Source organism: Electrona antarctica, assembly GCF_951216825.1.
Source record: "Electrona antarctica genome assembly, chromosome: 13".
In the NCBI taxonomy this organism is placed as follows: domain Eukaryota; kingdom Metazoa; phylum Chordata; class Actinopteri; order Myctophiformes; family Myctophidae; genus Electrona; species Electrona antarctica.
Genome location: NC_136794.1, coordinates 6,731,021 through 6,742,617, shown reverse-complemented (window position 1 = coordinate 6,742,617; position 11,597 = coordinate 6,731,021). Strand labels below are relative to the sequence as shown.

At 40.6% G+C, this 11,597-nt stretch overlaps 2 protein-coding genes across 8 annotated transcripts in view; one reads left to right on the top strand and one right to left on the bottom strand.

Moving 5' to 3' along the window:
- Window positions 1-73: 73 nt before the first annotated feature.
- Window positions 74-9,617, bottom strand: LOC306935057 (mitochondrial pyruvate carrier 2-like). The gene is made up of 5 exons (XM_079517896.1): window positions 9,226-9,617; window positions 5,144-5,184; window positions 4,974-5,058; window positions 1,591-1,702; window positions 74-909 (listed from the first exon to the last, which is right to left on the bottom strand). Exons 1-5 carry the CDS (start codon window positions 9,317-9,319, stop codon window positions 867-869), a joined length of 375 nt encoding a protein of 124 aa, XP_079374022.1. The 5' UTR covers window positions 9,320-9,617; the 3' UTR covers window positions 74-866.
- A 959-nt stretch (window positions 9,618-10,576) lies between these two features.
- dcaf6 (ddb1 and cul4 associated factor 6) overlaps window positions 10,577-11,597 on the top strand; it is a 35,664-nt gene continuing 34,643 nt past the window's right edge. For all 7 annotated transcript variants that reach the window (XM_079519131.1, XM_079519130.1, XM_079519129.1 and 4 more), the window contains exon 1: window positions 10,577-11,036. In XM_079519131.1, the coding sequence (XP_079375257.1) occupies window positions 10,943-11,036 (94 nt within the window). In that variant the 5' untranslated portion in view covers window positions 10,577-10,942. The remainder of the gene's footprint in view (window positions 11,037-11,597) is intronic.

Below are 11,597 nucleotides of genomic sequence, written 5' to 3'. Positions count from 1 at the left end.
AAATGGGTTAAAATGATTGTGGTTCTGTTAATACTATACTGATAGAAAACAATACTCATACAATCAGGCAAAATGTAGGTGTTAAATTTTTATTGCCATTACATAGCCACAGAGCCATAAAGTCAGATCACACCCAAGTTCTGTTAAATATTCAAGTCAAATTAAAATGCATATAAACAATATGCATGTGTGAAATACATACAGTGAAGCAATTCATTTTTCTATTCCCTAGCACCACGATTAATTTAATCCTTAACATGTGTTAAAAAAATCTGCACAAATGGTGTGCAGCTATAAGATGTAGGCAATGAGGAAATTAAATAAAATACTTAAGGTGCTACTGCACACAACTACATTAAAGTAAACCGTTCAATTGCGAGAAATGGTTTAATCATTCCGGCACAGTTTTAAATGATTAATGAAAATTTGACATCCTTAAATTCACTTGATAACATTCTTTAAACCACATTCGACACACAACCGAGTTTTATTCTTAGGAATTTAATGTTTAAGTCCAGATGGAAAAAAATAATAGATATTTTCCCACATAAGCGCATGGCATACTGTAAAAAGCATGAAATTAAATTCCGAATGTACAATGGTACAACTTGTGCGTTGATGAACCGTTCATAGACATGTTGACTATGGCGTGTGTTAAAAATAAATCCTTAACGTCCCGATATAATTATGAAATGTCAGAAAAAACTACATCTCCAACAGGGCTGCTTTCTGTGGTAAAATAATGGTTAGGCGTGGATTTCATGGAGACGCCATGGGATGGATATGAGACGAGGTGGTGCAGGCTTGTGCCCAGTGTGGGGTCTCCCTTTCGATCCACTGGAGTGGAGGATTGGCAGCACAAACACTCAGGACTCTATAGCCAGCTTAGCCTTCTCATCTTGCTTATGCCTAATGGAACAAATTAAAGAATGATGTATGTATTTTATTACAATCAATCCTAGTTTCCAATTATCAGACCTCTATGGCTAGGCTACAAACAACTGCAATCTAGGGTTAAGAAGGGGTTCCAGGTTTTACATAGTTCAGCTTTAGTGAGTTAGCCAGCTTTGTCAATTACACCATGGATGACTAAATATGAATAGTGGTAATCACGAAAAAAAAAGCAAATACATTTATTTTTACATTACATTTAGGACTATGCCACATTTGATGGTGAAATGTGTCCATAACAGCTTAATCTCAAGTCGACTGAAAATGATCAGACTGGCAGTGATATTACAAAAATGTGATGGCTGACATTCTAGACAATAAGTGAAAATAGAGCTACAACAAGCATTTTTCAGAATGTTCACCGATCTATTATGCCCAGGTGGGGGCGCAAGGGTTCCTGTGTTTAAGCAACACTCATGTATACAACATCTGAAAATAGTTACATTCTTTGTGTCATTATTTGTTTCCTGGACAGTCAACAACATTCCTGGACTGGCCAGATGAATCCTGGACGGGGGCTAATGTTAGGTGAACTATAAACAACTTGTTACTTGCTTCTGTGCATTTATCTCAAACTAAATCATTAGGATCAAGCTATACAGTAGGTGCTGATGATGGGCACCTGGGGACCACACTCACCTCCAGATCCTGTAGAGTTGACTGCTTCCTGCACAACCAAGGAAGAAGTTGACAGCGAATAGGTTGTAGTTCTTTGGAATAATGACCAAAGAATATCTGGACCAAACCAGACCTGGGGGAGACAGACAACAGCAACAGCTGAGCACAGCACTCCAAATTTAAATAAACAATAGTTCATAGAAAGACATGCCACCAAGGTTGTGGATATGATGTGAATGGCCTCTAAGTTTTGTTTGCACACACATTGCGCTGGTATACACAGCGAGCAACTTTTCCACAGATTGATAAAATTACCTGATAAGACTAGAAAACCTCAGTGAATCCCAGAATATAAAAAGCCTCCCAGTAAATTCCCTGAACCTAGTACTGTAGTAAACATACAGTAAAACACTGGTTGATGAAACATAACAAATGCTTAAATATAATACAGTAATGATGTATTGTAGCCTATGGTATATGTCACATAATCACCATGATTCATATATCTCTGCTGTCGGGAGGAAACCTCAGAACTCCAAAATGTTCATTTTTCAGGAAATGAAAAATATACATTTTTCAGGAAATAAAGAAAACCTTATATTTTTTAAAACAACGCAATACAGCCTCATCAAAGTTGGTGTTGTAACTTTATATATTGTCAATTACTTCCATGAGAGGGGGAGAGGTGGTGAAGTTAGCTGTTTTAGCAGACATTTTGAGGGTCCAATGGAGTTAAGAGGTTTTGTCCAAAGCACTTTTTACTACTTTCCATTGGTTCAATATTTTAGAAACAACACACGGACGTAAAGGGTGTTCAATAGCACTGGATTTATGCCCCCCAAAAAAATCAAAAACCTCAAACATGGAGTTATGAGGTTTCCTCCCGACAGCAACGATATTATAAATCAACTACCATCAATGGATGCATTTTAGCAGTTTAATTAGTAGAGTTAGATTCCACAGAGGAGTCATATAAGGTCCCTGTGTGAAAGGTAAAAAATTAAATAAATAAAAAAGGACATAAGGAAGCTCTACTGAAGCACGATCATCAGGATCCTGTGTCTAGATGAGACCTTTGACACAATCTAAATGTCTCAATAGAAAAGCAGGGAGTAAAAAAAAAAATCATTAAAAAAAGAAGGAAAAGGGAAACTGTATCTGCCATTCTCAATTGAATTTCCCCCATGAAATGGACAGTTCGGCCAATCATATTCAACACATTGCTGGCCATGCCTGGAGGCGAACCTGGGCCTAAAACCAGCGCTTAAAACTGGTGGAAACTGGAAACACAGCCGGTTCCCTGAAAGCACCAAGGTTCAGAGAACACCTGTGGTCTCCAAGGCTAGTTCTAGACCAGTTCAAAGTTATTTTAGTGGAAAAGGGGCCTGTGTGACTTTACTATGACCTTAGTCTCGCGTAGCCAGACAACTATTGCTATATGCTATATAGAGTCTGGAACTACACATCCCGAAAAGACGAGAACGGAAGCTGTAATCTGTTCGTCATTTCCGTTCATTCTTTACATTGTATTTTAGAATTTCCAAGTTTTTAACTTATTTTAGAAACATGTGCATAGTGCATAGTGTGCGACAGCAAGTCGCACACTACTATGAAAACCTGCAAAACTTGTCAGTCGATCTCGATCCGTCAGTCCGTGGTGACACGTCACGCACCATATATGGCTGTCAGTCTGTCACGCCTTGTGACACTCTCCATATATGGCCGTCTCCATATATGAAGATCACGACACTGACCTCATCAAACTCTGGATAGCCATACACGGAGAAGACTGGATCATCAACTACCGGTAGATCTTGAGTACTCAACAGGTCCGAAATGGCCCTACCTGGGCCCTCATCAAACCCTGTACACTCAAGACACTGCCTCCGCTGCCACCCTTAGATCTCCATATATGGAGCTGACCTGTTCCGACATTCCATATTATATATTGATCTGACCTCATCAAACCCTGTACACTCAAGACACGCTCCATATATGGCCAGTACAGAATTAATTCCATATGTTGATCTGCACCCCATGCCAAAGCGCCAGCGGTCTCCAGTCACCCAGGCGGATGCTTAGGGCGAGGTTGCACGCTTCTCGCCCTCAGGGCGTCTTACTTGTAACAATATTTTCTAATTACCCAGGAGGGAGGAGAGAACAACAAAAGAACAACTTCATTAGGAAGAAAAAAAACACTAATTGAACACTAATTAAAAAAATCTGCTTTTATTGTGTATTATGGAGCAACCCAACCTAGGTTTTTCACAGTGCATTCCTCGTGACAATAAATCTGCTGAATCTTGAATATCTTCTTTCTCTTTCGGCTGTTCCCCCCTTCAGGGGTTGCCACAGCGAATCATCCGCCTCTTCTCTCTCACACCAACTGACTTCATGTCCTCTTTCACTACATTGGTAGTACATCCATAAATCCTCTAGGCCTCCTGCCTGGCAGTTCCAACCCAAACCCATCCATCGTTGTTACTTACAGAGAGAAACATTTTAGTCTCTGCTACTTCCAGCTTGGCTTCCTGTCTTTTCCTCAGTGCGACTGTCTCTAAAAACCATACAACATAGCTGGTCTCAAGTCACTACTGGCGTCTTGTACACCACGTTTCTTCACCTCTTTTCACACTCTCCATTGCTCTGGAATGTTGACCCTAAGTACTTAAAACCCTCCAGCTTCTTTACCTCTACTCCTTGTAACCCCATTGTTCCACTTGGGTTCCTCTCATTCAGACTCATGTATTCTGTAAATTCATTTATTCTATAAATGCACCATTTACCATTTTACCATTCTGTATACTTGAATCTTGAATATATGCTTTGATTATTTTGATTTATATTAAGACAAATTTTGTGACAGGTAAAGATGAAATGGAATCTGGATGCACGCATCACATCCGCTTTATCCTTTGATCATTTTCCGTGCTCCAGACTGAAGTTCACACAGAAAATTGTCTGGCTCACGAGACTTCTCTGTACCTCTCCTGTGTTTCAACCTCACTGCTGTTGCTGCTGCTATGACACCTGAATTTTACTCTGGGGATCAATAAAGATTGTTATCGTTGTAGGTCACAGTGAGGTGCACGGAGGAAGGCAACTTGCATTCATCCTAGGTTTCTTCAAATTTCTGTTGGGTAACTAATGATCGTTAAACCAAGGAACTAGAGGGAACAGAACATCCACGGAACATGACTCTCACAGGAGTCATTTTTAACATACCAAAATATCCACTATTTGTATCCAATAAGCAATTTCAAGACCAATGGATCTGCATGAAGCCTGTAACATATCAGGATTTTATGTGTTATATGGATCTTTTTTTTGTGTGTGGTACATTTAAACAAAAGCACATTTGTGCATTTGGTGAAGTTTAAAGGGTTCCAGGTAAGGGTTCTTACCTGTAGCTGTTAGCACCCCTGACTGGGAGAGACTGAGTTTCTCTGCTGGTCGGGTCATATCAGCCAGTCCAGCCCCAACCAGGCCCTAGTTAGACAACAGTGGAATACCTTGATTATTTATACCCATGTGTACTCTTAAATGTCTAAGACATTACAATATACTTCCTTACCCATTTAAACATTGGGGCCCAGAAGAAAACAGTCTTTGGACCTAGAATAAAAGAAAACAAATTGTTACACAAAGCAGTTATTTAATGATAGCTGTTAAAGACTTAATTTCATCAATGTATTTGCCATTTTCATATACTGTACATGGAAATGTGTCCTCTGCATTTAGCGTAACTATTAGGAGTAGTGGCTACCATTATTACAGCACCCAGGGAGCAGTTAGTTAGGAGGAGTTAAAGTGTCTTGCTCAAGAACACCGGGTCAAACCGGCAACCTTCTGATCCCGACATCCTCTCTACCTACCAGATACTGATGTCCTATCAGTGTCGTAGAGTTTTAGGCTGTAGCATACTCCACTTTTAGGTGATAACCAGCTCACCTTTTAGGTGAAAGCGGCGTGATCACCTAATATGTGATTTTCAATACAATCACATTTTAGGTGACCTAAAAGGTGGAGTATGTGTGGAAGACATGCCAGAATACAGAATATAAAAATGGTGCTTTGTATTGATAACATGGCTTTACTGTATATGTTGCCAAAACATGCAGCACAGAAACATATCAGAAAACAACTCAAAACACTACACACAATTCCCTAGGGCCTAAGGGATGGAAAATATTGTGAGAGAACATGAAACCACTCTGGTCTAGTCACTTTAGAGAACATGAAACCACTCTGGTCTATCAACTTTAGGTCTATCTTGTGAACTACTGCTTTGCAGATAGAAAAAACTGCTCTCGACCAATCATGAGAAAAGAAACATGTGATGTTATCTTAACCAATCATCTTCAAGGGAGTTTATATTTGTCACAACCCCTCAGTAAATGGTCAGGAAGTTGTCCTTGACAACCTGGATTCTATACCCTTGCACAATACAATGCACATGGGCAGCGGTGGCCGAACGGTTTGCGGAGCGGTCTTGTTATCGGAAGGTCGCCAGTTCGAATCCCCGGACAGGCACGTTAAAATTACCACCGCTGAAGTGCCCTTGAGCAAGGCATTGAACCTTGAAATGTTCTATGAGCAGGGTCTGGCTGTAAACAAGCATCTCGAGCTTAGTCCATTCACCCTGGGTAAACAAAGAACTTTGCTTTGCTTTGCTTTACAGAGTGACATACAAGCTTGACACAGTATTGACTGGTCTAATGTGTGGGAGGGTATGCTGTATGTATTGTTATGGCTGGCTCAGGGGCCATAACACCATGTTAATTATGTCTTCTTGAAGTGTGCTGTAATTTAAACACGGTGACAAGTGACAACTTAATTTATGCACTGAGCCAGGGGTAGGGCTCGATAAGCATTATGCTTTTTTCGGCATCTATGGACACTGGGTGCGTTCGGATATGCACACCGGGAAATATATATGCTCCGTTTTTGAGCGGTGCCTCTGTGTGTGTCCCTATGTATGTCTGTATATATATACAGTATGTATGCAATCTGAGAATCCCATCTGCAAATAACGGAAAAACAGTGACCCCAGTGTCCTCAACAGTCTGTCTTGAGAGACTAATATGTATGTGTCCATGTATGTCCGCACGCGCGCGCGCGCACACACACACACACACACACACACACACACACACACACACACACACACACACACACACACACACACACACACACACACACACACACACACACACACACACACACACACACACACACACACACACACACACACACACACACACAGGTCTGATTTTTTTTGTGTGCGCCGGGCGGTCATGTGATGTCACAGAGCGTGGCTTATTTCATCATCATCACCTTTATTTATACTCGGAAATACAGTTGAGGGCAAGCCCTCATTTTCCTTTGAACTGACCGAAGGATGGCAGGGAGCTCAGTTTTAAGGAGTTTTGAAGTTCATTCCACGAAGTTGGGCCATTGACAGAAAAAGCTGTCTTGCCCAACTCTGTCTGAGCCTGAGGAACCTTGAGTCTTAAGAAATCACTAGAGAACATTTAACAACGACCAGTTAAAACATGGGCCAAGTTAAATTATGAAAACTTGTATGGTGATGTACTAAATGCTTGCCTTAGCTAGCTTAGCTTTCGCCCCCCGGGGAGCGCTCGAAACACTGCAGTGACACACTCACAGTGAACAGCCCCAACTTCTGAAGAGGGTCGATCGGTCAGTGCGGGCACTCGGCACACCTGGGGGTCTGTTTTATTGTCTGTCTAGTGTCTAGACTCTAGTCTAGAGTGACAATCTTTGTTCCGTTCTTGGCTCCAAGGACTTTGTTCAAGTGTCAGCCATTGTACCATGTGTTGAACATGAGCTATATTAAAGCTTATCTCACAATAACTATTCAGAAGTCATAAATTTGATATGATCTTGATCACTAAATCCACCGCCATAATAAGTAGGACAGCCTGAGCCTACTGTACTTATGGCAACCTGGACTATATACCCTTGCACAATGCACAGACAAACCAGCTTGACACATTATTGACTGGTCTAATGTGTAGGAGGGTATGCTGTATGTATGCAAAAAACAATAATAATTATGTTTTCTTGAAGTGTGCTGTAAACACTGTGACAGCTTAAAATAATGTATTCATGCAAAGTGAGCCAGGGCTCGATAATAATTATGCTTGTCCCTGTCACCCTATTCAGCATCTATGGACACCTTATTAATGTCAAATGGACTTGACAACTTGGACTTTTAAAGATTGTGCATCGTTCTATATGCACTGATATACACAGACCTTTTTATGTTGTCAAAAAGTGCTGAAAATAAACTGAACTGAACAAATTTTAAGAGTGACAGACAGTTTTCTTTTGTTTGTTTTTATGTTCATCTAGGTTTCTTTACTGCTCTCTACACCTTTAACTTTGTATTGGATGCAATTGGATGAAAACAACAGTGCTGATCGAGTGTGGTAAAACCTGGTCTGGTTCCAAGGACTTTACTCTAGTGCAGGGGTCGGCAACCCAAGATGTTGAAAGAGCCATTTTCGACCAAAAATAAATTCAAAATCTATCTGGAGCTGCAAAAGAACACTAGAGTCTAGTGTCAGCCATTGTACCATGTGTTGAACATGAGCTATTATTAAGCTTATCCCACAATAACTATTCAGAAGTTCAGGTTTTTTATCACTAAATCCCCCAACATAAGTAGGACAGCCTAGACTTTAAAAGGTAGGGTAAGTGATGTGTTTTGGTTAATACAAACGTTTTTTTGTTGTTAAAATGTTAAAGCAGTAACAGGAGTCTCCCCATATCTTTAATAAACATAAAATATTTTTTCAGGTAGGTTAGGTGACAAACGTTCAGCCAATCAAGAGGACTACCCCTTTATCAGCTTCATTTTTTATAGTGTTCCAATTTGTCTTCTCATTGTTTTGTGTCATCATCACTTCCAATTTAACTGGTTTAATCTGTAGACTGTATCCTGTCTAACGTCTCTATGCTGATTGGATAAAATGAAAATATGTTAAATTAAGAGCTGGAGAGACGTTACTGTTACTGAACAAGCACTCAATAGCAATACTATCAGAATATAGAGATATAACTCTCTAATACAGTTTTTTGTATTATCTCTACGACAGCAGTGCACCAGTGTCCACTTTTGTTGAAACTGTTAAGACATTAATCCCTAAAAGGACAATAGGGTGCTCTGGTCCATAGCTCTAATGCCGTCTTAATGCAACGGCAGTAAGGCTATGGACCAGAGCTATAGGTGCTTGGGTGCTAAATACTCTAGTTATTAAGCACTTAATAATATAAACCATATTGACTTATCAGTAAACAAGTTGTCAACAGCAGTCTGCACGAATCTTATAGCCTTTCTATTTAAACAAAGATGACATCCATTTTTTCACAGAACACAGAATAGTCCCACAGCAGTCACAACATACTTTCAATCTCCTTTGCTGACAAGTCAATTGTACAGCTGTTTATTTTATAGGTCTGCTGCTACACCATGATGATGATCATCATCATCATACTGGGGCTGAGCTACACAGTAACATTTGGTTCCACGGATATATTTGTACACACCCTCATTGTTAAAGGAACACTGAGGCAAGTTGCAGTTGCCAATACTGTAAACACCAATAACGACAGTGTACTGTACATTACCTGCTGGGTGGTTGTACAGTGGTCTAAGTTTGGCGGGCAGGGTGTGCTCGATCTTATCCAGAATCCTGTGGTAGGACGCTCTCAGTGCAGCCATGGTTTACAGTAGCTGCTGCTAGCTAATACAGTAGATAGATAGTAAATACCAAACTGAGCTTTGTTTCAGCTAGCTGGCTTGAAGCTTGCGAATAAAGTCCTTTGTTGAAAAAGATTAATCAAAATATCTGTCAGAATCTAGGCGCAACGTTACAGTGTAATAGACTATATGGGCCGAAATGATGCTGTCCTGCTGTCGACCTTGCAAAACAGCACTATAGCATGCTAGTGCTGCTAAGCGCCCTCAGCAGACTAGTGTAGTGAATGATAAATTCGACCGGACTTGGCTACGAGGTGACTTTCCTCCTCCCGTTGTGCAACCTACCTACCTCGGTAGGATCAAGTTGCCATAGCTCGGAGGGACTCTCGCACTTTGATTGGCTAGTTGGTTGCCAAGCAGCAAGCAACCACAAAAGAGACGTACGGGGTTGTAAAATAATAATAATAATAACAATTATTATTATAATTATAATTTCAAGAACGATCATGCATACACTGGGTGTTTGTTGTAAACAGAAATATGTCCTAAACCTAAAGCTTGGATGTGCTGGGCTAATAGATATAAGCAGGGTAGTTTAACAAAGTGATTGGATATGCAGGATATGCAGCCAAACGCTGTTTGGCTGCAGTTTTTGTAAACAACATTGACAACGAATCAGAGGTTACTTGACAACCAACGAGCCAATCACACAAGGGCCGCTCCTCTGGAATATGGGATCTGAACTATACTGTTCTTGTTTTCATTGGCACGTTGTAGCTTGGTATCGGATTGGTTCAGATAGGTACGCTTCAATTGTAACTCGGTGTCGCCAGAGCGGGTGGATATTTCACAGTTGTCAAAAAGAACCATTGAGCTTTTAGTTGGAACGAGAGGAAGGAGAAGGAAGGTAGTTCTGACCCATACATTGAAAAATATACAAAATAATACACATTCGGTTAAAAAGTATTTAGTGCTTGAGAGGTTAAATGATGGGATAATAAAGCCCCATAATTCAGATGAAACACATTTTGATATGGGTAAATTTGTTTTTTTATTCCTCTTGCTTAAAAAGTAACTGAACGGTAGCACACACACAGTCACACACACACACACACACACACACACACACACACACACACACACACACACACACACACACCCGTCCCCGATGCCATATAATGCTCAGCTGCTAGAATGTTATAGTGCGCTATAAATCGAGCGCTTCTAAAACCTTTGCCAACATGCATTTATCGCGTTGTTTACGCTGTTGGGGTCTGTAGGAGCGCTTCGTTATTGGCTACAGCCGAACTGCTGTCTGACTGCAAGACAAGCCACAGAGCAGAGCAGCAGGCTAGGCTAGCAGGGCAGATACATTGTAGATAGATAGATAGCTAACAACATCAGACATACATCATAAACTCAGGCGCTGAGGACAGCAAAGGGTGAAGGGAGGATGGCAGTGCCAGCTATGCCGCTGTTCAATGCTGTAGCTTGCTAAATTTGTGCCCCGCCAACACTCTGACTGGGGTTCGTCTCGATGGATAAACGACGACAATAATAATAAGCGACATTAATCAGGAGGGAGAGGGGTTGGCTTCTCACAATTTCAATGTTATTGTTTAAAAGCCGCGTTCTTCTTTCACAATGGCCTGCAGACGCAGTGGAAATCTGGTTTGGGATGTAAACAAACGCTCAATTGGATACAGCGACCCGAATATCATCAGGACCAACTATTTGGGTAAGATTAAAATCGAGCCTTTGTGAGCTTCGCTATATGGCTTTACACAAGGAACGCTCCTCAATGCAGCCTGTATCTATTCTACACTAACAAATAACATGCGCACACACAGTACTACAGTCACTACTGACCTGAACTAACAAAAACATTGACTTTGGTCAGTGTTATTTTACTGTTCTTCGTAGCATACATTACACAGTAAAATCCTTTAAATTCTCATACAAATGGACCGCCCGGCCGGAATGGGTCGATTTGATTTCCATTTGTACACTAATCAGAGCAAAGGATAATTTAACCCACAGGATTTTACTGTGTAGTTTTATGTCCATGATTTTTTTTATGTAAAAACCTGTAATGACTGTAAATTGTATTATTCATCATGGGTCTCTTATTGTTATGTTTTTTTTAATGTTCTCCCTAGTCCCTCCGAGGTTGTCAGATATGTGTGGCATGGGTTTTATAATCTGTTAATAATAATTTTACTGTGCAAAAAAATGACATGCATGTCCAAGTTCCCATCAGATAGTCTGCTCTGAGCCTGAGGCATCGAGAGGTTCAACT